The sequence below is a fragment of the Rattus norvegicus genome, chromosome 1, assembly GCF_021556685.1.
Source record: "Rattus norvegicus strain SHRSP/BbbUtx chromosome 1, alternate assembly SHRSP_T2T, whole genome shotgun sequence".
Classification (NCBI taxonomy): Eukaryota; Metazoa; Chordata; class Mammalia; order Rodentia; family Muridae; genus Rattus; species Rattus norvegicus.
The window spans coordinates 260,005,344-260,029,680 of NC_141534.1; the positions used below are offsets into that span (position 1 = coordinate 260,005,344).

At 45.2% G+C, this 24,337-nt stretch overlaps 1 protein-coding gene across 3 annotated transcripts in view; it reads right to left on the bottom strand.

The window, feature by feature from the left end:
* Cfap43 (cilia and flagella associated protein 43) overlaps nt 1-24,337 on the bottom strand; it is an 87,536-nt gene that overhangs the window by 42,507 nt on the left and 20,692 nt on the right. For all 3 annotated transcript variants that reach the window (NM_001432358.1, NM_001432356.1, NM_001432360.1), the window contains 7 exon segments: nt 1,920-2,023; nt 7,812-7,960; nt 9,907-9,987; nt 15,258-15,374; nt 18,313-18,444; nt 19,983-20,050; nt 23,138-23,297. In NM_001432358.1, the coding sequence (NP_001419287.1) occupies nt 1,920-2,023; nt 7,812-7,960; nt 9,907-9,987; nt 15,258-15,374; nt 18,313-18,444; nt 19,983-20,050; nt 23,138-23,297 (811 nt within the window).

Sequence of the window (24,337 nt, forward strand, 5' to 3'; positions counted from 1 at the left end):
TTGCACCGACTTGTATTTCGGTGTGTCACAATGGCGACACTTCTTCACTCAGTCCCAAGTAGCACATTTTGTTGACTGACTTTTACAGTGACCCGTTAGCAGGAGTTATGGGACCTATTCGATAAACCAATGGGGGCATATTTCTGATTATCTGGTCAGGTGGGTTTAGTCATGCCTATGCTCCAACAGGGATGCCTGCCGTCTTTGTTCCGCCCACTGTATCTATGTGCTCATGCCCTGGCTCCCATCTGGGTGCCATCCAGTTCCAGGGCTCTTCCACTGGGTAACTCAGACAGTGGTGTTCTCGGCATCCTTACGTGTGTAGTGGAAATGCCCCTGACACTGAGTCTGACCCTTGGGAAGTACCAACTCTTTCCTGCATGACCCACTGTCTCTCAGGGAACATCTGTTAACTGACCAGCATGCCCTACTCATGCCTGTCAGGACTCTGGCCCAGCCTGTCTTCCTTGAGCTGTTTCTGGAAGGGATGACACAGGCACCCCACTACTTGGGACATCCGTGGTTTTCTTCACCGCTTTGTTCTCTGCCTGTGGTTTCAGTGAGAAGTGAGGATTCCTGTGGATTCCCAGTTTCCCCCCTCCTGCCTGCAGGCCAGCCTTGTGGCACAACCAATTAAAGCTTATCCCTGATGAGCTTAAAAAGAAATGAGACTCGGATTTTTTTTTTTTAATTTGGCTTTGACAGTTACCGGGAGGTAACCCCTAATCTATGCTTCTAACTGCTGGCCTGGCTACCTCCCCGGTGGTGTACCCCAGATACCTGCTGTTTCTCCTGCTGCGTGCTCATGGCATCTCCACTCTCACGTAGCCTTCTCTTTCTTTCCGCCCGATCAACTAGGTAACTGAAAGACCTGCCCGACTCTAATTCCTCTAGCGATTGGCCGTAGCCGTTTTTATTTGACTAATAGTTTTAAATGAAGGAGCACGGTTTGCACAAAAGCTGCTAACCGGCAACCTAGAGAATTCACTTGTAGGCTAGACCCTCTGGTACAGAACTTAGCATGATAATATATAGTGACAGATCAAACCTCCCAACCTCATTAGTTAGAAACTGGACTGTTGAAGCAGCAGGTGCAGCCTCTCTGCTGCCAGCCTTAGGCTCTACTGTACCCACAGCTAACTTACAGACTGGGTTTGCTGTTTGGCCCAGTGAGCAGTTAGGTCACTGTCTTGACAAGATGGAAGCTAATGGCCCAAGAAGACAGAATGCCATGGTTATCTGCCAAAACCTTCCACTTAGGTCTTCTTGAGTTGTAGCACTAGTGTGTCCCATCCCACGCATATGAAAGTGTTCGGAATCATTACTTCCCCTGGGATAGATACAGTCCCCCTTTGTCTTTGGCACCCCTCAGCTGGAGTTCCTTCATCCCCTCTTGCCTTCTCTTAGTATTCTCTGAAGAATTACACAGCACTTAATTGTTTCCTGGACCTTCCCATCCCCCACAAGAGCCACATTCAACATTTTGTATTTAGTAGGTACTTAGGAATTTTTTTTTAATAAATGAATGAATGAATTTATGAATATATCTTGGGGAGCACACACATTTGAGACTAAAGGTATGTAGAAATATTAATTATTAAGCATAGGTCAGAGGTAAAAAGTTTTTAAAACTATTACAGTCATAAAGCATCTATTCTTTCCCTTGTCATATCAAAATGTTCAAACCTTTTACCAACTCAGTAGTTGATACAAGGGTTTTTTTTTTTAATAGCATCAGTTACATATTAGACAAGTCTAATACTCTCAATTTCTCTAAATATAATATAGAAGCTTAACTTCTATTTAAAATTTCATTTTTCAGGGAAATACAACATACGTAATTGTTTTGATATAATTCAAAATCTTAACTTTCAATTATTCGGCATAAATTTTAAACTCACAAACATCCTGTATCATACCAGTGTATCCAAAAATCTGGAATGACTTTGAGGGTCTGGCATCGATGACAAAGATTTTTCCCTCTTCTGTACCGACTAACAGAAAGATTCCTCGCTGGTCGTAACTGGAAGAGAAGAGACCCAACGTGGCCATTGTGCTTCATTTCACCCGCTTGGTGGCAAGCAAGCTTGCCAGATGCGCGACCACAGAAACACATTCAAAACCAGCCACTCTTAGCGTGGGTGGCATTTATCTATGGATTCAGGTTATTTATGTTGTGCTTTGCGTGTCCTGTGCACGCAAGGTAAGCCATCTGCCGTTAGGCTACACCCTTAGCCCCATCGTTTGTGATTTTAAAATATTCTATGACCTTATAAAAGCGGACATCTTACATGTTGATTCCCCTCTGAGCCAATGCTATCCCAAAGTTAATTTACAAATACATAATCAAGAAGCCACAGGAGGGTTGGCAGAGGTCCCGCCCACCACACACGAAGCCCCGCCCACCACACGCAAGGCCGGGGGCGGGGGGTGGGGGGGTGGGGGGTGGGGGGTGGGGGTGGGTTTCAGTTCTAAGCACTGAAACAAAACAAAAGCCAACAGCCAGCCAATCAAAAAACTCCCAGGCCGACAACTAGCCAATCAAAAAAGCGCTCAGGAAAGATAGACAGGTCTTGGGGTTGGGGATTTAGCTCAGTGGTAGAGCGCTTGCCTAGCAAGCTCAAGGCCCTGGGTTCGGTCCCCAGCTCTGAAAAAAAAAAAAAAAAAGATAGACAGGTCTTTCATTTTGGTAATGGAAGGAGTGTGAGTCCAGCATCTAACGGACAACTTATAAAAAGACAGTTATGTGAGTTCGGTCATCTCAGAGATAACTTGTAAGGAAAGCCATCTCAAAGATAATGTCTCCATCTTGTGGGCTGGGCGAAACCACATTCATGTTCCCAGGCCCAGAAACCAACTCCCATCCTGATTGGCGGGAAAAAAATGTAATAACTTGGCACAGATATTTATGATTTGCACTTAAATATTGATATCCTGGCTCGTTGTTTTAATTCAGAGTCTGTTCTGTGGCCCTGATCGATCAGTAGGGGTTTGATTACAATAGATTTTTGTCATCTGCATTGACCTGGTGTTTAAGTTATGCTGGATTTAAGCGGACCCCATAACAGTAAAATATATTGGCAGATTAGCTAGAGATGGTCTGGCATTTCAGTACCTTACAACTGCCCCATGGAAAAAGAGGAACAACTTGGTGAAACACTTGTACATGTTTCTCAAAATAGAAAAGAACAGAGCAATGTGAACCACAGGAGAAGGAAAAGGTCTGGGAAAGAGGCGGCCCACAAAAACACACAGTACAGAAGAGCAGGGGACAAGGAGGAGGGTCACTCCTGCCTCCCCACTGCTCTAGGGGCCTCAGAGATCCGCAGGGACAGTTTGGATATCATGAATAAATTGGTTTCATCTCCGGGATACAATGTAGGTTCAAGATCTGCAACATAATGCAAAACAACATACAAACATAGACTTAGGGGTAGAGATCGCACAATCTCCTTGATGCACACAGAAAAGGCTTTGACGAAATTTAATGTCCCTTTTCAATAAAAGGACAGAAATTCCAAGGAGTTTCAGGAATCTTTCTGTGCCTAACCAAGAGTACGTATGACAAACCCGTAGTCCAAATTCTACAAGTTGGGGAACAATCAGAGCATACCTGTTAAAATATGGAGAAAAGAAAAGAATGCCAACTCTCTCCGCTATTTAATGTGAGTGATGCCCGACGTCTTAGGACAATAAAACAAGGGAGTGAAATAAGAGGGATACAGCTAGGAAAGGAGGGAATCAAAGCGTCGTTATTTGCAAGTCACATGATACTTAAAAGATCCTACAGACTTCATCGGAAAACTCCAAGTAGGTAATCCTTTTAGCTGAGTAGTAATATAAAATCTACATGCAAAATCCAGTAGCCTTTATTTATACCAATGAAAATAGGCTAAAAAAAGGAAATTTGGAAAAATATCCAATTCACAACAGATTAAAACAATCAAACCAAAACCCTAAGAATAAACCTATCCGAAGGGGAAAGACCTCAGTGATGAAAACTTTATCCCCTGGGAAAGAAGTTGAAGTCGCTGGAAAATGGAAAGAGTTTCAGCGTTCATGGATTGGCAGGACTAGTGTTGGGCAACGCCCCTCCCAAAGCCCATAGGAGCAGAAAGGCCGGCTGAGAGACAGTCACACAAGCCGAGCTGCGCGCACAGGAGGCTCGCCCGGCAAAGTACACAAAGCACACTCTGCAACCTGCCGGGCTGTCTAGGAGCTGAGCCATGCGCTCCCGGTTTTCAGCTTTAGTCAGCTGTCTCACACTTGGGTGGGCTTTTGCGACGCAGTCTTTGAGTCACTTCTGCTGCCTATGGGTAACCCTCGTCCATATTCCTGTAAGAAATTCTGCGGGCTGAGGTTTTGTTTGTTTATTTGTTTGGTCAACTTGACCCAAGCCGGGGTCATCTGGGAACAACAGACAACTTCGACTGGAAAATGGCGGCATCAGATTGGCCTGTAGCCAAGTCTGCAGGGCCATTGTCTCGATTTTGTGCCTTACGTGTGATGCGGGGCGGGGCAAGCCCACTGTGGGTGGTGCTACCCCTGGGTAGGTGGTCCTGGGCTGTCTAAGAGAGCAGGCCGAGCAAGCCTTTGATCTACAATGGTGACCTGCCTGCAAGACATACCAATGAAGTAGAGACACAAAGCTTGTGGGGGGAACCAGCCAACATCTGACTAGACTTAAGGCCCTTCTCGTGAGATGGAACCCATCTGTGGCCAAAACCTTGAGACTAGATAGGTCAGGGACCTAGGGGGAGCCCATATATTACTGTTCTGCTAAAGGAACGTGGTCATAAAATGACTCCTAATGACATTTTGGCCTCTCATGTTGCCTTGCCCAGCCAGCACCAGAGAAGTTTCCTCCTGAAGTAGATGGGAAATGCGGAGACCCACAATTGGACAGTGTGCAGAGAGAGAGAGACCTCCGAACGCTCAGTCAAACATGAGGCATCTTCAATAAGTCCCTCCCCTTAAGACTAAGGGGACCCTGTGGAAGAGGAGATTGTAAAAGCAGAGGGGAGCGAGGAGGCCAAGGAAACGAGACCTTCTACACACACAGCAGGGCAGACACACACAGGAACTCACAGACTGTGGCAGCGTGCACAGGGCCTGCATGGGTCTCTGCCTAATGGGCTCCCAGTGCTGAGGTAAGCGGGCATGTGCCCCCTTCCTAACCCAGAAGCATCTTCAAATGGATCATTACTTGCAAATGAGTAACTAGAGTCTCCCTGGGGATACAAACTATTCGGAGGGCAGAAGCCATGTCCAGTAGTATATGGTCAACACAGAAAGAATTTAGTGGCCTCTTTGAGGGTTCTATGTCTCAACGATTATTCAGGGTACTTTAAAAAATCTTTCATTTTTTATTTTTCATTATGGGTTTTTTGCACATATCTTATGGCTTCACCTTTTGTGTTTTTATTGGAGTCGTGTGTGTGTGTGTGAATGTATGTGTGTGAATGTGTGTTTGAATGTGTGTGTGAATGTGTGTTTGAATGTGTGTGTGAATGTTTGAATGTGTGTGTGAATGTGTGTGAATGCATGTATGTGTGAATGTGTGTGTGAATGTGTGAAAATGGTTGGAACGGGAAACTGTCATGGTGAATTTAATAGCCCAGACTCAAAAAGACAAACACTGCTTTGTTTGTTTGTCTGTTTTGGTTTTTGAAACAGGGTTTCTGTGCAGGAACTCTCCCTGTAGACCAGGCTAGCCTTGAACTCAGCGATCCACCCACCTCTGCTTCCTGAGTGCTGGGATTAAAGGTGCAGTGCGGGCTACCAGCATCTGGCTCACAAATACTGCATATTTATCTCATATGCAGATCCTAGATGCGTGTGAGTGAGTGTGTATGTGTGTATGAGTGTGTGTATGTGTGTGTATGAGTGTGTATGTGTGTGTATGCGTGTGTGTATGAGTGTGTATGTGTGTATGAGTGTGTATGTGTATATGTGTGTGTATGTGTGTGTGTATGAGTGTGTGTGTATGAGTGTGTGTGTGAGTGTATGAGTGTGTGTATGCGTGTGTGTGTGAGTGTATGAGTGTGTGTATGCATGTGTGTGTGAGTGTATGAGTGTGTGTATGCGTGTGTGTGTGTGAGTGAGTGTATGAGTGTGTGTGTATGTGTGTATATGAGTGTGTATGTGTGTATGAGTGTGTGAGTGTGTGTGAGTGTGTGTATGTGTGTATGAGTGTGTGTAAGTGTGTGTGTGAGTGTGTATGTGTGTGTATGTGTGTGTGAGTGTGTGTATGTGTGTGTATGAGTGTGTATGTGTGTATGAGTGTGTATGTGTGTGTATATGAGTGTGTGTATATGAGTGTGTGTGTATGAGTGTGTGTGAGTGTATGAGTGTGTGTGTATGCGTGTGTGTGTGAGTGTATGAGTGTGTGTGTATGCGTGTGTATATGAGTGTATGAGTATGTATGAGTGTGTGTGTGTATGTGTGTGTATGTGTGTATGAGTGTGTGTATGTGTGTGTATGAGTGTGTATGTGTGTATGAGTGTGTGTGTGTATGAGTGTGTGTGTATGCGTGTGTGTGTGAGTGTATGAGTGTGTGTATGCGTGTGTGTGTGAGTGAGTGTATGAGTGTGTGTGTGTATATGAGTGTGTGCATGTGTGTATGAGTGTGTGTGTGAGTGTGTGTGTGTGTGAGTGTGTGTATGTGTGTGTGAGTGTATGTGTGTGTGTATGCTTGTGTGTGTGTGTGTGTGATGAAGTAGAAGGGGCCATAAAGAGGGAAGAAAGATCTTAAGGAGGGGAGCAAAAGAGAGAGGCTAATGAAACATGAAAGTAAAAAATGTATCTTATGGGGCAGCAAAAAGGGAATGGGGAAACTGGAGGGCAAGAGTATGGCGAGCACAGCATGAGGTGGGTCTGGGGGAGGGGCAGGAGCGGAGGCAGAGAGCAGGGGGGCGGAGCAAAGCATGGGGAGAGGATGGAGATGGAGCACGGGGCGGGGCAGGGCAGGCGGGTGGGGTGGGGTGGTGGATAAAAATGGCCCACAAGACTCATCACCCTGTATAAAAATGTTCAAAATAGAAGTATCTTTGAGACTATTGCTTCAAGGGTTTGAGATAATGTATGTGTCCGTCAATGTTGAGAGAAATGATGAAATGTATATGTAATGGGGTATTTTGCCACCATCCAGAAGAATGAGACTCATCTCTAACACGGATGTTGCACATTTTCCAGTGGGGCTGGGGAGATAGCTCAGTGGATAAGTTCTTTCCCCTCAACCATGAGGACCCAAGTTTGAGCCCCAAAACCTGCCCAGAAAAAAAAATCCACAGTGGCCTGTGTACTGTGATCCCAGGGCTGGGGAGGCAGAGACAAGGTCTGTGGCCCTCACAGGCCAACTGGCCTAGCCCAGTCGGTGACCGGTGAGAGACAGCCCCCCAACAAAACAAAACACCTCCAAACCAAGGTGGATGGTGTCTGAGGAAACACACACACCCAAGGTTGACCTCTGGCCTTCACATGCTCCCACACATACGTGTACCCTCACACAAGACCACACACTGTAGCCTGCTCTCACTATTCGGAGACCGTGTAAGTGAACAAAAATACTGATGTTTTTGTTTATTTGTGGATAAGAATGCCTTTGAAGAGGAACATTGGAAATTGGTAATAGGCTGCTCCTGGGCGGGAACTGTGTGCGAGGGACTTAGCACTCTACCTGCCTTCCTTTCGAATGCTGGACTGAATGTACCACATGCGAGGAATGGGTAGAGCTGAAAAGCAATGGTGTTTCACTTGCGCCCCCTATAGGCAGGTCTGAGGATAGCGTGGCTAGTGTAGGTGGAGCTTACATCAGTATCTTCACAGGCGACTTGGAGAGGAAGGCCTGGTGAATCAGCTGAGGGGACTCCACGTCAAGGATGTTCAGGAAGTACACAGAGCCATCCACTGTCCCCATGGCAGCCGATGAGGAAGAAGGAGAGCACGCCAGAGTTGTTGCCTATTTAAGAAAAACCCCAGAGAATGAGGGCTGCTCCGTATACAAGAACCCTACCGGGCTGGGCCTGAAGCTCAGGGCTACAGAGCTCGCCCTTAGCATGTTCCAGGCCTTCAGTCTCATCCCCAGCCCACCTCCAACCCTGCCTCCAGTGCTTGGAACATTTGAAAAGCTTGCAAACTTGGTTTGGTCCATATTTCTGGACAGAAAGTCAACATGCCTGAATCTGACCAGTTGCATAAAGCAACCGAGGGAGTCTCTACGTTGTATTTTTATGCTAAAGCCAGAATGAGAGAGTCCAAGGGGCATTTAAGAAAACTAAGCAGGAGTGTCCCAGGGAAACACAGGGTCCCGCTTATAGGTTCTAAGTCTCGGATACACAAGGATGCAAAATCGGACTCTGATGAAATCCCAAGGATGCTTTTACTGTGGTTTGAGAAGGAAAACGAGAGTAGGGGTGGAGGCTTGTCTGCTGTCGTAAGGACAAAGATGGGAAAGAGAAGTTAGGTTGGTGGGTAACAGGGCTTGCATGAGCATCTGAATCTCAGAACAGAGCATTGTCAAAACCAAGTGAGCTTTTCCTGCATGTGTTTGTGGGTGCATGTGTGTACATGTGTGGATGCGGTCTACATACATTGTGTGTGTGTGTATGTATGTGTGTGTGTGTGTGTGTGTGTGTGTGTGTGTGTGTGTGCATATGTAGGCCAAAAATGGTCATCAGCTACCTTCCTTGATGTCTCCCCACCTTAAATACTGAGGCAGAGTCTCTTGCTTGAACCGGAGCTTGCTGGCTTTAGCTGGCCCAGCCAGCCAGCATGTGCCACCGAGGCCTGTTTCTGACTACCACAAGCTGGGATTACAGGAGGCTGTCATTTCTGAAGTTCACAGGGAAACACCTACAGCAGAGGTATTACTGAGTCTGTGGAAAGATCACTTCCCTGTAGTGCACCAGCTTTTACCATAATGAAAGACCTATGTTTCTCCAAGCACAGGCTGGACCACAACCAGGTATCAGGTCCGATATCAGCTCAGTGAGGGCTGGCCAAGACCTTCGGTCGGTGGCTGTATCTGGCCTCGTTCAAGAGGAACAGGTTAGGTCCTGGTTACACAGTCCGCTGGGGGTTTTATTACACACTCGCTTCTTGTTTTCAGAGACCTGGTCTCTTACTGGTCTGGTGGGTATGTAATGGCGTTTTAATTCTAGAAATTCTAATAGAAATTGATACGTACATGCCTTTGCCATACAGATTATGTGGTGCTGTATGTTTTGTGGCCTTTTAGACAAGACTTTATATTGTTACTTTTCTGGCAGGGGACTTGTAATTGCAACTTGTAATATTATATGGCCTAGTACTTGCTTAGTATCATGCCCTATGTCATTGGTGTAAGTACTCTATAATTGAGACTTTGAATTTGTAGGAGAGAAGGGCTGGGATTTCCCTACCTTCTGAGATGCAAAGGAAAAAAAATCCAGCATTATTATTACTTAGGTCTTTACAATTTTTTTTGCATTATTTTATGCAAAATGTATTGTGGATTATTCAGAGGCAATGACATACTGAAAACTATGTCATGGGTGTTTGCCAGCTAGCACCCAGATGTCTTCCTTCTGTGGTAGCCTTGGACACCCACGGAGAAACCTTCACCCCCATTATTTCCAGGGCTCAGAGGGAAAGGAATGTGTCCCCTCTTTCAGGGCTGAGCTTTCGGGGAGCATTAACTGTCCTCTTACTCACAGGGATTGCTCCCTTAGGAGGTACGCTGAGGCCTCTGGCTCCCTTCTCTGGTGCCGTGATGTGAGCTTGGCACCGTGGCAGGCGGGTAAATCCTACCTCTGTATGTGAGCCAGCGCAGTAGGGAGGGTTGCCAAAGAGCACTGGATGTGAACGCTGAAAGGCGAGCAGAGTTAGAATGGGCATTTTGTGCTTGGATTTATCAGGCACACTTACGTGAGTCCTCAGGAAAATCCTGCCCGTACAAGTGCCATCTTCTATCGAAAAAATAGAAACTTCCCCCGAACTCGTGAGCGTCTGTGGGAGGAAGACAGGTCCACTGAATGCACGGTCGGGCTCTACCGTGGGAGACCATGCTGACCGGCTAGCATGCTCACCTAAGGGTCAGTTAATCGTTTATAAATTCAACATTGACTCTTATTTTCTGAAGAAAAGGAAATCACCCTTTTCTTTATCCTCTCGTTCTCTGCCCCCCCCCCCCCCGCACCCAAACAAGGTTTCACGGATAAGGCAGGCCCGGCGTGAACTCCCAGTCCCCGCCTCCCTTGCTAAGGGAGGATTACACTGTGGTAGGATTAATTGTCCCTGGATTACAGGCACAAATGGTCATACCTGGGCTCCTTCGGAGTTTCTTGGTTTTTTTTTTTTTTTTGTTTGTTTTGTTTTTTTTTTTTTTAAACAATTATCTTTAGCACTCAGGAGGCAGAAGATGAGTACCACTGTGAGTTCGAAGCCAGCCTGGTCTATATGGTGAGTTCCCTGCCAGGCAGGGCTACAAATTATAGACATATTTAGTGGGTAAGGGCACTTGCTACCAAGCCTGATGACCCGAATTTGATCCAGGACCCACATGGTAGATAAAGAGAGCCAAGTCTTCCAAATGAACACCTCTCTCTCTCTCTCTCTCTCTCTCTCTCTCTCTCTCTCTCTCTCTCTCTCTCTCTCTCTCTCTCCCACTGTTAGCAGCTTGCATCAGACCTAGGGCATGGGCTACAGCATCTAAGTCCACACTGATACAACGACTGCCTAACGTCTATACATCGGGGCTCCTTCAATCTTTGGGTTGTCCTTTCTGAGAGTTTTGATGAGTTTGTAATGACACGCACAGTTTCTCTGCCTTAAAGATCTCTCCGTCTCTTCCTGCCTCCCTCCCTGCATCCCTGACAACCACTGATCTGTTTTACCCGGCCCCATGGCTTTGCCCATTCCAGAATATCCTGTTAGATTCACGCGGCGTGTAGGCTTTCCCACACCACTTAGCGCTATGCATTCGCGATCCGTCCAAGCCTCGCGGTGGCCTGACAGCTTTATTCCATTACCCAGCAAGGGCGCGCTGAGCGGCTGTGCCACAGTCTCTGGTGCGTTCGCTGGTGGATGGGTGGGCACCTCAGTTGTTTCCCAAGTCTGAGCCATTAGGAACAATGCTGCTGTAAACATTTACGTGCAGCTCACTTGGGTGGCGTTATGTTTTCAGCCCATTTGGATAAATGCTACGGAGCATAACCGCCGGAGCATATGGTGCCTGTTTAGTTTTAAGAGAAGCTGACAAGCCATCTTCCAAATTGGCTGCACCTCCATTCAACAAACGAGCGCTTCGCGCCTCGGCTGCTCTCCAACAGCCTCTGTCGTTGCCAGCACTTCAGATTTGAGACATTCTAATAGGCGGTGGCATCTCATTGCCACGATTTCCAAAGGGCGGATGTTTACAGCACCTTTTCATAGACTTATTTTCTGTCCCTATGCCTTCTTTGTGTTGCGTCTATCCATCCTACCCCCTCCTTATTTCTGAACGAGATTGTTCACTTTTTAATTGTTGAATCCCACATGCTTTCTGCAGATCTGGGTCCCCTGTCCTCTGTCAGCTACCCCTGCTGCAGACGTGTCTGTTCCTTCAGTCTGTGGTTTGCTTTTTCTGTCTCTTAGCAGAGAATGTACCAGGGCTTTCTACTCTGGAGGTTGTTCCACAGAGCAGAGGTTCCAGTCAAATCCAACCCGCTAATTATCCCTCTGCAGGTTATATTCAGTACTGTGGCTAAAGAGTTTGCCATCGAGCACAAGGTAACTTGGATTTTACCGCCATCTTTTAATAACTTTATGGTTTTGTTTTTACATGTCTACAATTTTGATTTTTTTGGAATGTATACGATTTGCATCTAGGTTCAAAATATTTGACTTATGTGTGTGTGTGTGTGTGTGTGTGTGTGCGCGCGCGCGCTTGTGTGTGTGGAAGTTCCTCGAGTGCAGGAATTAATTGTTTCAGCACCATTTGATGAAAAGAAGATACTACTTTAACAGAAATGTCTTTGCTACTTTTCACATGTCAGTTTGCTGTGTTAGGCATGGCAGGAGCCCTTACCTAGAATCTCAACATTTTGGGGCATAGAAGAATGAAGTCTGTAAGTCCAAGGCCATCTTGGGCAACTCAGCAAGACTCTTTCTCAAAAGAAAGTTTAAAATCCAAAATGATCATTTGATTACCTTCATGTGGGTTTCTCTATGGGCTCTGTTTTCTACCGCATTTAGATAATATTTTATTCTTTTGCCAACACCAGTCTTTATCATTCTAACATCGGCTCCGACTATATTTATTTCTCAGTACCTCCACATGCCTCCTTCAACAGGATATTGATTGTTTTTGTGTTGCCATGCAAATTTTATAATCAATTTTTTTTTTTTTGCAAAATAACACTGATATTTTGGCTAGACTTAGACTAAGCCTGTAGCTCAGCTTCGGAAGAGGCGACTTTTTTTTTTTTTTTAGTTTTTTTTCCCATTTTTATTAAATTGGGTTTTTCCTTTTTACATTTCAAATGTTAATTCCCTTTCCTGATTTCCTGTCCATCAGCCCCCTAACCTCTCCCCCTCCCCTTCCTTATGGGTGTTCCCCTCCCCATCCTCCCCCCATTACCGCCCTCCCCCCACCAGTCTAGTTCACTGGGGGTTCAGTCTTAGCAGGACCCAGGGCTTCCCCTTCCACTGGTGCTCTTACTAGGATATTCATTGCTACCTATGAGGTCAGAGTCCAGGGTCAGTCCATGTATACTCTTTAGGTAGTGGCTTAGTCCCTGGAAGCTCTGGTTGCTTGGCATTGTTGTACATATGGGGTCTCGAACCCCTTCAAGCTCTTTCAGTCCTTTCTCTGATTCCTTCAACGGGATTTCCATTCTCAGTTCAGTGGTTTGCTGCTAGCATTCGCCTCTCTATTTGACATGCTTTGGTTGTGTCTCTCAGGAGAGATCTACATCCAGTTCCTATCAGCCTGCACTTCTTAGCTTCATCCATCTTATCCAGTTTTGGTGGCTGTATTGTATATATATGGGCCATATGTGGGGCAGTCTCTGAATGGCTGTTTCTTCAGTCTCTGCTCTAAACTTTGCCGCCCTATCTCCTCCTATGGATATTTTTAAATATCCATAAAGAAGGAGTGAAGCATCCCCATTTTGGTCATCCTTCTCGAGTTTCATGTGTTCCGTGCATTGCATCTTGGGTAATTTGAGCATTTGGGCTAATATCCACTTATCAATGAGTGCATACCACGTGTGTTTTTCTGGGATTGGGATTTACCTCATTCAGGATATTTTCTAGTTCAATCCATTTCATGAAGTCATTGTTTTTGACAGCTGAGTAGTACTCCATTGTGTAGATGTACATTTTCTATATCCATTCAAGAGGTGACATCTTAACAAAGTTGCCACTTGTTCTCTGTGTCAGGGTGACAGCTTGCCACAGATTAAGATAATCATCTTAACCCTGCGGTTCCCTTTCCCATTGGATGTTGATGCTGGTCTTGGAGGTCATGAAGGAGGAAGAGTGTACTGAAGGTGGGCTCAGAGTTACAGAGCATGGGGCAAGAGTCAAGCATGCCTGGGCTCCTTGTGAAATGGGATTACTTAAGAATTAAAAATGCCTCAGGGTGGGTTCGGTCCCCAGCTCCGGAAAAAAAAAAAGAAAGAAAAAAAAAGAAAAAAGAAAAAAAATGCCTCAGGGAAGTTGTAACATTGATGACTAAGTACTTAGGTTTCTTTCATTTTTTTAGGGGCCATGCAACAAAGGAAGGGGCCATCATCTATGATTTGGTCTACATTTGGTTGGAAAAATGCAGTAAAAGAAGCCGTCCTGGAAGTAAGCAGAAGTTTTTGGCTAATGTTTAGCCAGGCAGCCTTAAATACCAGCACTTGGAGGCAGAGGCAGGCTGATATCAGAGTTCAAGGCCAGCCTGGTCTATAGATAGAAACCTCATCTTGAAAGAAAAGTGAAATATTTTGTGATTTAACATGTAATTGGGTCAATAACAACTTTTTTGTGGGGGGAAGAGATAAATGTTTTAGTTATTTCCCTAGATTTTATGGCTTTTCCCATAGAATGCCCACCTCTCTTTTGTTAGGAATATACCTAGCTCGTTTTATTGGCACGACCATAAGCAGTATTGCATTTTTAATTTCAAATTGTAATTGCTCACTACTGGTAACGTAAGAAAACAATTCATCTTTTTGTGTTGTAACTGTTTCTCCTACACCTTTGCCATGGTCACGCAACTAGGGTGTTTGCTCATTTGATTGTGATTTTTTTTGATGGCAATTTTTTTTAAGATTTATTTATTTTATGTATGTAAGTACACTGTAGCTGTCTTCAGACACACCAGAAGAGGCATCAGATCTCATTACAGATGGTTGTGAGCCACCATGTGGTTGCTGGAATTTGAACTCAGGACCTTTGGAAGAGCAGTCAGTGCTCTTAACCACTGAGCCATCTCTCCAGCCCCCTTATGATGGCAATTTTGTCACCAGAGAACAGAGGCTGTTCATTTCTTTCCAGTCTGTATACCTTTTTACAAACAAACAAACAAACAAACAAACAAACAAACACAACCCCCCCCAAAAACAAAATAAAAACCAAAAACCAAAAACCAAAACAAAACAAGCAAACAAAAACAACAAAGAAACAACAGCAAAACCTTAGAGCTCAGACTTCAGTATGATACTGATTAGGAATTAGGCATTTTATAGATATTCTGTCTTTGGAGTATTTTTATAAACAGGTAACAGATGTTGTCAAATCGTAGTATGAGAGATTACATTAATTGACTGGTTAGTGTGGAATCAGTGTTTCAGGGTTGCATACCTGAAATAAATTGCCCTTGGTTGAGGTGTGTAATGTGCTGCTAGTGTTTAATGGAGGGTGCCGTGTCTTCATCAGGGGAGATACTGATTTGTGGTTTCCTTTTCTTGTGTTTTGTGTAGCTTGGGTGGGGAAAAGCATCAGAGAAGGAGCTGGGAAGGAATCCTTCTGCTTCTAACTTTAAAATGGTATCGTGGGAAATCAGTGTTACTTTTTTCCTTAAATGTCTAGTAGAATTCACCAGATAAGCCATCCGGGCCTGGAACTCCCATTTTTGGAGTGTTATTATGAGTCCAACTTCTTTGACATAGGCCTTTCAGAAGATCACTTTCCTTGAAGGTGGTTTTGAGGTTGGTCTAAAGATACCCAATTGTGTATGGATAGAGATTTAAACCTTGAAATACAACCACTGGAATCCTACCGTGTCCCACCCGTACACCGTCTCTTACCAGGAAGTATTTGTTCCCAGGCGTGATAAAGCTGATGGCCTGGACTTTCCCGTCACAGGCCTCTAGGAGTTTATCGAGAACCGGCTCCGTGCCAAACGTGTAGATATAAACAGACCCCTAAAAAGGCCACAGAAGAAAGTAAACAAGATTAGTGCACATGTCATTGAGTCAACAAATACTTGTTTAATGGCCATGGTGTGCAACACACTGGGACCAGGCGAAGGGAGACCACAGACTTAAAGAAGGTCCCAGAGGAACTTAAAATATAGAAATCTTATCTATTAATTTAAATGAGCACAAGTCTTAACAAATCAGCAGGTACAGCAAGAGACAAGTGTGTGGGAGGAAGACCAGGGACAGGATACGGAACCTAAGCTGTGAAGGGTCACTGAAAGCACAGCCAGTGTTTTGGGCTTTTACTCAGAATGAGAAGCCACCTTGGGTTCTGAATGGTTGAGATAAAAGTTCAGTTTGTTTCTGGCCACTGTGCCAAAATTACATTGTTCATTCCATCATGCATGTAGAGAAGTCTATGAAAATGTCCTGCTAATACCATATCTCTCTTCTTCCTAGCCATTCCACCATGAATGTAATCTATCTATATCTATATCTATCTACATCTATATCTATATCTATGTGTCTATATCTATAACTATCTATAGCTACATCTATCTATATCTACATCTATCTCTATCTCTATATCTATTTATATCTATCTCTATCTCTATCTATATATCTATCTCTATCTATATATCTATCTCTGTCTATCTCTATCTCTATCTCTATTTATATATATCTATCTATATCTATCTCTATATCTCTATCTATACCTATCTATATCTATATTTATCTATATCTATATATCTATATCTCTATCTCTACCTATATCTATCTCTATCTATATTTATCTATATCTATATCTATATCAATCTATATCTATCTATATCTATATTTATCTCTATCTCTATCTCTATCTCTATCTATATCTATATCTATCTATATCTCTATCTCTCTCTATCTCTATCTATCTCTATCTATATCTATATCTATCTATCTCTATCTCTATCTCTATCTATATCTATCTATATCTATCTGTGTCTATGTCGTTAGGCGTCTGTGTGTTTTACATGTTCACACATCCTGGTAAATTTCAGATTCTGTCATCTGAAAACGAGGGATTTTATTTCTGTGTGATCTTCACCATGAGGATGTATTCATACAATGTCAACAGAGCACCACTAGATTCCTTCCCATTAGTGCCTGAATAATACACACGCTCACCCATTTGCTGTCATCTCACTGGACCTTGAGCCTTCAGATGGGCTGTCACAGAGAATGGTTTGCTTCTTTGATATATCACACACACACACACACACACACACACACACACACACACACACACACACACCTTCTAGTTGGCATCTTTCCCCCTGGGCCCTCCTGAAGTACATATTTTAAAGAGTTTTCTCTAGTAACAGCCTGCGACTGGTATACCTCAGTGTTGGAGTGTTTGAACATGTGTTTGGAGTATTTGTTTCTTCTTGATTCATGTAACTTTTTAAAGAGACTGTTTTTCAAAGGGTCCCTCTTGGGAACTATAAGTGTGTGTGTCATTCGGCTCCCCCTGGGACTTATTCTGTCTCTGTGAACTCTATTTAATCAGTTCTGTGAATTAGTATCTTCTGAAGCCTTACCTCTGCCCACCTCATCCTCTCTAGGACTTCAGTCAGACATGCTAGGTTTTTTTCAGTGTGTAATTCATACCTCTTATCTTCTGCAATTCCATTCAGTCTGGTTTCCTTGACAACATTCCCAATAACCTCTTCCTTTATCTTCCGTGTCAAGTGTGTCCATTTAACTTTTAAACTTTTTTTTTAAATGGGTGCTTTGCCTGCATCTGTGTGTGTGCACTTCTTGAGTGGCTGGGGCCGTTTTTATTTCATGTGCATGAGTGTTTTGCCTACATGTGTGTCCATGTGCCATATGCATGCCTAATGCTCGTGGAGGCCAGAAGAGAGATCTGACGACCTGGGATTGGGGTGACAGATGGTTGTGTGGGTGTCAGCCATCCAACACGAGCCTTCTGGAAGAGCAAAATGTGCTCTTAATGATGAACCACCTTGCCGGCCCTCACGTATGTTCATGTAGTGTTTGTGTGTGTGTGTGCGTGTGTGTGTGTGTGTGTGTGTGTGTGTGTGTTTTAGTAGTTTTGTTTGGCTGTTTTCTTTTTCTATTAGGATTCTTTCAAGAAAATAGTTTCTTCTTTACAACAGATATATTTAATTTTCCCACTTATTTATAAAACAAAGTACCATTGTTCCAACTTCTGGTAATTACCAGAAACTTAAGTCTCCCCATAGATAAAACCAAAATATTTGACTTTATTTGCAATCTGTCCAATGTTCTTGCCTAACAATAAAATGACTGCTAATCTTGACAATTGGGAGTCATTTTATTAATCAGGGGTCTTTCTAACTATATAACTCAGAGAGTCACTCGTTCAACTATACATTGATTCTTCAACCTTCTTTTCATACAGAACTCATATCTGGGTGGGCTGACTGGAACGAAACTATACAGGTAGATATCTGATTGCCCGGGCCAATGAGAGCTCAGACTTCTCCTGACCAGACTGGCTGACACAAGTAGATGGGTGACTGAGTTAATCCACCACATCTATTTCAGAAAAGTTTTCTTATAGCTGGAAACTTTCTTCCAAAGTTACCAATAGGACAGAAATTAAATACCAGAGGGTGAAAGTTTGCAAGGAAAGAGAGGCAGCAAAGGGGAAACAGAGCCAAGAGATGTGAAAGGCAAGCCCCTGGAGGCGGGGCATGGAGGACCCTGCATTCAAATTCCCTCTCTCTGTGTAGGTGTGCGTACATAGTTAAGCATGGATTTTTAATTCAGGCCTTGGTTCACAGAGCGTTCCATGTGCAATAGGGGGAGCACTGATGGGCGGAGAATCATTACGCACACACACCCCTTTCTTTATTCCCACCATGCACTGCCAGTGTCTGAAGATTGTGCATCAAGAAATCACTCTCTGATGTACCTTGTCTGTTTGAATCAGCAACATTTTGTAACTAGGGGAGAACGCCAAATGTGCCACTGGCCCATCAAACTCAAGGAAGGGCTTCACTTCGTACTTTGTGTCTTTGATGATGAACGAGTATATCACACCGTCCTGCAGACCGAACACAGCGAGACAGACACAAAGTCAGTGTTTGCCCAAGCATAGACTGCGTTTCACCTATGTGACATCAAAGTAGAGTCATGCTTTTTATTCACGTCATGTTCTCTTCTCCAACCCCCAATACAATGCTTAAACACGGCAGGTGTTCAATAAAAATGGGCTGGACAACTGGAGGCCGATAAATAGACTTTACCGAATGAGTCTCAAGACGAATGTGAACTGTTTCTGCAATAGTTAAGAGGCTCGGGGGGTGGGGGAAATGGAGAGATGGCTCAGTGGTTAAGAGCACTGACTGCTCTTCCAGAGGTCCTGAGTTCGAATCCCAGCAAACACATGGTGGCTCACAACCATCTGTAATGAGATCTGATGCCCTCTTCTGGTGTGTCTGAAAACAGCTACAGTGTACTTATATAGAATAAATAAATAAATCTTTAAAAAAAGAGGCTTGGGGTCTGGGGGTGGGGTCTGGGGGTGGGGTGGGGGGAGGTAGCTATCATTTGCTACATGGAACCCCAATGTCACTAAGCTGGACATTTAAGAGATGCGACTTCATATGACAAGGTGCTTTCCCCATTTCCCCAAGATGATGGCCATTCTCCATCCCTCACCAGCACAGGTAAGAAGCTTAAAGGTCGCAAACGCAGACTAGATGTAGGAAGTGGAGGGGGAGGGGTTCTCTTGAAAACTCCAGGAAGGAGAATCTAAGTGGAGGGTAAGCGTAGACGCTCACGGTGGCTTCTGCTTGGTGGAACCACATTCGTCCAAATGGTGGAATCTTTCACCCTGATGTCAGGGCCTTAGGGAGACCACTGGCAGTGAGACTGACAGACAAAGCTGACAGCGGACTAGGGGCAGCTTCACCTAGACCTGAGATTTCTGTGTTATGATGTCACCAATCTCAACCTGGATGGCGCCGATCTCAACCACATGGGGACACGTGGTCTGCCCCCATCTAAAACCTCCTGGAAATGCGTGTTCTATAAGACAATAAAAGCATATTCCACGGAGTGCAACGTCCCAGGTTCGCTTTCCGGTGACTGCCAGGAGATGAGGCACTTTCACCGATGTGAGGAGCACGTCAGATTTCCACCTGACAAAGTTGTGAGGGTCAATAATGATATACTCTGCATAGTGCTCTGTACAGCCTGTGGAAACCCCATCTGCTCAAGCAAACGGAGATGGAAGATGCTGAGTTTCATTATCAGCTGCAACAGACCAAAGACCCAAGTTCACTTCTGACACAGGGCTGGGCTGCAGGTAATTGTTCCCCCTGGGTAGGAGGGACAGCAGCGTTTCTAAAGTCCACTTTTGTCCATTTGCAACAACAGAGACGTAATCGTTCATCACCTGTCTTCTTCCTTTTTTTTTTTTTTTTTTTTTTTGCACATAATGGGAAGTTTCCCTAGGAACATTCAACAAGGAAACCATTTTAATTGCTAGTCTGAAAGAACCCAACATAAGCAGCAGCAGAGGGGAACTGCTTTTTTTTTTTTCTGAAGTGAGGAATTCTGAGAAATAAAATACATTACAATTCCAGAAGCGAGTATGCCGTCCTTTTGGTACACCAGCGTGAGTGGATTGATAAGCTGGGCTCCATCTGTGGGAAAACAAGAGAAAGTAGACGACGGCATCGAAAGGGCAGCAACTCTCGCAGCAGCAACAGCTGTTTTTATGGTTACAGAAGTTAGACTGAGCACGGGGATCCCAAAGGAGGAGTCAGAGGAAAGACGGAAGGAGCTGAAGGGGTTTGCAACCCCACAGGAAGAACAACAACATCAACCAACCAGAGCTCGCAGGGACTGAGCCACCAACCAAAGAGGGACCCATGGCTCCAGCTGCCTATGGAGCAGAGGATGGCCTTGTTGGGTGGAGCCCTTGGTCCTGTGAAGGCTCGATGCCCCCGTGTAGGGGAATGCCAGGGCGGTGAGGTGGGAGTGGGTGGGTGGGGAGCGCTCTCACTGAAGCAGGGGGAGGGGGATAGGGGGTTTATAGTCGGGGAAAACAGGAAAAGGGATGACATTTAAAATGTGAATAAAATATCCAATAAAAGAAAAGAAAAAAAGTGAGACAAGCTGCCCTGGAGGGCTGGAGCACCGGCCTGTGGACTCCTGTTAGAGATCTTTACAGAAACTGGTGAGAGACGAAAAAGCTGGTGTCAGAGACCAACGCAGTCAAACCACGGGGCTGTGTACTTAAGATGTATGCATTTATAAATTTATAGTCTATATCAAACGGTACATACATCGTTATCAAATAAAGCACATAGGAAACCTTTCTGCAAGAACTTCTGCTATTGATAAGACTTTTGTCTTTGGGGAGGAAATAACATAACCACGTGACCGGTTTGTGTAGGAAAGTACAAATGTGGTAACTATGCGGGCTCAGACGGCATCCGTCAAAATGTTCGTCCACTGCACAGAACAATGTGATGTTGGCGGCTGGGAAATCTGTCCTTTCCTTATGTCACTGTCCCCACTGCTATAAAGCTGCCACTGGAGTCTTCAGAGTCCAGGCCTGGGAGAGGGGCTGCTGATACCTCGTTTTGAAGACCTCCCTTCCCAAACCGTGGCTAAATTAATCTGCAAAGCACAATTCTGATCGATCTACAGTCCTACTTAGATGTCTTTTTACTCTCAGACCCCTGGCTAAGACTATTTGTCAACCCGTATTTACTAATGTCATTGTCCATAGAGGACGGAAATTGTGTGACATTGTACTTGTTAATGTATAGGTTATCTCTGTTGTCCCTTGGCTGGCTGGTCCCTTCCACAATATGCATTAGTCTTCAAAAAATTGTGTGTGTGTGTGTGTGTGTGATCCAGGCTGGTTTCAAACTCATAATCCACCTGCCTCAGCCTCCCGAGAGCTGTGACTACAGGTTCTTGTGCCACCGCCCCCAGATTGATAAATGCGTATTTAAAAGCCTTTATAATACAATGCAAAAGAAGAGCCTGCAGGAAAGAAATGGCGAACGGTGCTTAAGACATTCGAAGTGTGGTGGGTATCCTGAGGGTAATGCATTTGTTATCTAGTTCTTTCTGCAAGCCCTTGCAGAGGCCACGAGATTCTGTAGCGGGATTAAACAGGGTCAAATAATGAAGTGACCTCAGCTGATGACCAGGAGAGGAGAGAGGTTTGGGGCCATTGTGCTAACACGGGGCGAGGCTCCAGCTGAGTTGTGGAGCACATGGAGTTCCAGTGTGGGCACCTAGCGCATCTGAAGGTGGAGGTGGGGCTGGGGAAGGGTCCGCACAGAAGTGGACAAGAAAGAAATGGACGCTCTTCACAAAGGTAACCTTAAAAGGCAGTGAGAGAGCACAGGAACAATAAAAAGTTTTAACAAGTTCAGGTGGAGGTCTTGACGGAAGGAGCCGACAGAGGCTTGCTCTTGGAAAGTGTCCGGTAACAGGGCTTTAGATTCCCTGTTGAGAGAAAGAGCTGGAGGGCCAGTCATAACAGGGAGAGCTCTTTGCCAAGGAAGAGAGAGTCGGAGATTGGGAGAGCGACTCTGCGAAAGATAAGAAAGCTGTGGAAAATTTGCAAGAGGGAGTGACATGTGAGCCAGACCCTGGGTGAGATGGAGAGGAGGAGAGGCAAGAAAATGAGCAGGAGGCAGATCTGTGAACCGCCAGGAATAGACACTGCTTGGCAAAGGCACATCCTGGGGCTGATGGAAAATGACGTCACAGGCAGGAGGCGGGACCTTAGGAGAGCAGAGACCCTGAGGTGGGTGTTAAGCATGAGCCATTTGACCGGTAGCCAGCTGCTTGCTTTGGATTAAATGTAGATTCACGTCAGAAAGGGTCAGGTTTGCTGCAAAGATTGTGTGAAAGGATGACCTGGAGGAGAGAGTTTAGTGTGCAGGTTTGAGTAGCTGGCCCTGGAGAAGCTCCCTCTTTAGATCCCATACTCGGGTGGGGATGGGTTCCTGTGGTCCAGGCCTTACGAGGGCCACATCTGATGGAGCCAAGAATGGATACTAGATATATATAAGGGAGAGCTAATAAGGTCCTCCTTGAAAGAAATGACACAGCAGGGGGGTTGTGGCATAGCACACGTAAAGAGGTAGCTGTCACAGAAAGGGGGCTAGAAGGGAATGGGACAGAAAGGACATGACTAGCTGACTAAGTGGAACAGAGAAGGTTACCGGATCGGAGATCAGAACTTGGGAGTTCGAGGCCTCATTCCCTGGACTCTAGTGTCAGCCCCACAGCTCACAAGAATCTGAGCTTGTGTGTTTAGAGATTATGGGTGGTGGGAGGGGAGGGTACACTTTGTATGTGGACAACTTGCAGGTTTTCTCTGTCCACCCGTGGGGATTCTGGGGATCAAGCCCTGATTGCTGACAAGCACCCCAACTTGTTGAGACATTTTACAGAATGCGAGTGCTCTGTGTTGAGGAGGTACAGGCGTATCTCCTCGTGGTGTCCTGAAGACCTTATGACATCAATATATAAAGCGGTATCTTTTGGTATCCTCACATTAGAAGCCAATTGGCTCTTGGTAAACAGTGAGTAGCTACAATGTGTATCCATAGGACTTGGTAATACAGAATCGAACTTAAGGAGGCCCCAGGATGTCTCTAAGGGGGAAAATCAGGGATTCCAAAACCACTATCTTGAAGGATATGCAAAGCGAACACTGCAGCTGTACTTGTGGACCCTGGGGCAGAGCAGTTTCTTACCCAGTACTGGAAACTCCTCCAGCTTCTGGAGCACAGTCACCTTCAAGGTTTCCGTGTTAATCATCAGAAGATGACCCTCCTCACACCCAACGTACAGGTCGCTTGACGGAGTCCAGCAGTGCATAGTTGGGTGAAGCAGAGGATATATATCATCTTTCGGCTTCGGGAGAGAATAGCATCCACGTGTTAAGACAGCAATCATGCTCAGGGGCCACAGGACACCCACCAAAAGAACCGTCACAAAGAAACCAGAACGAGTGGCCAGTGGAAACGCATCAACATCAGAGTCAGAGCTCTTTCTCCTTTGCTCTATTCTTTTTTCACTGTTACCAAGGCTCTCCTGCTAATACACCAGAGTTCTCTTGTCATGCGTTCTGATTAATACCCTATTAGCTAGTTCTTAGTGGCCACTTTCGGCATCTCCAGTCCCCCTTTCAGGGAAGACTGTCATTAGCACCCTTGTCTTCTGGTCTTCTCACAAGGCTCACTTTCGAAGGTTAGCTTGGGGCTTTGGCTGAGCTGGCTTTCAAAGGCAAAGAGGTGACCTTTGGCCTGAGGCTGATGTTCCTCTTACTTGGTCCACGATCACGCCGTGTGCCTTCCATTCCATACAAACAATCAGAATGCAAGTAGAAGTCGACTTTGGGCTCCAAAAACAGCTTGGACCAAGTTTAAAGCAAGTTGTTTTCAAAAAAAGCCTAGGGGATGGGTCTCTCAGGTCCCAGCTTTCCTCTGCATGACCTCAAGAGTGTAAGAACTATTCTTGGACTTGGGCCACAGAAACAGGCCATGATTTGTTCAGGCTGGCCTTAGATGGTGATAGTGACTCCTCTCCCAGAGCCTTTACACTTGTGTTCAGCAAAGAAAGGCTGGCCCTTGTCAGCGCAGTGCTGGGCTCCAGAACTTCTTCCTAGCAAGCCTTGGACAGACCGAACACTCTCCTCCCTGAGGCTCAAGGTGGCTTTGACAACTGTGACAGAAATGCTGCCTACAGTGCTAGACTTTCAGTTCTGGATACTAGCATATGGCCTCCCCCACCCCTCTTCGTCCCTCCCTTTTCCCCTCTCCCTCTCCCCCTCTCTTTCTCTCTTTCTTCTTCCTTCTTTTTGAGGTGTTGGGGCCTATTGCGTGTTAAACAAGCACTCTACTTCCATATTGAAGTGTACTAGTGTGAGTGTGTGTGTTTATGAGTGCACACCT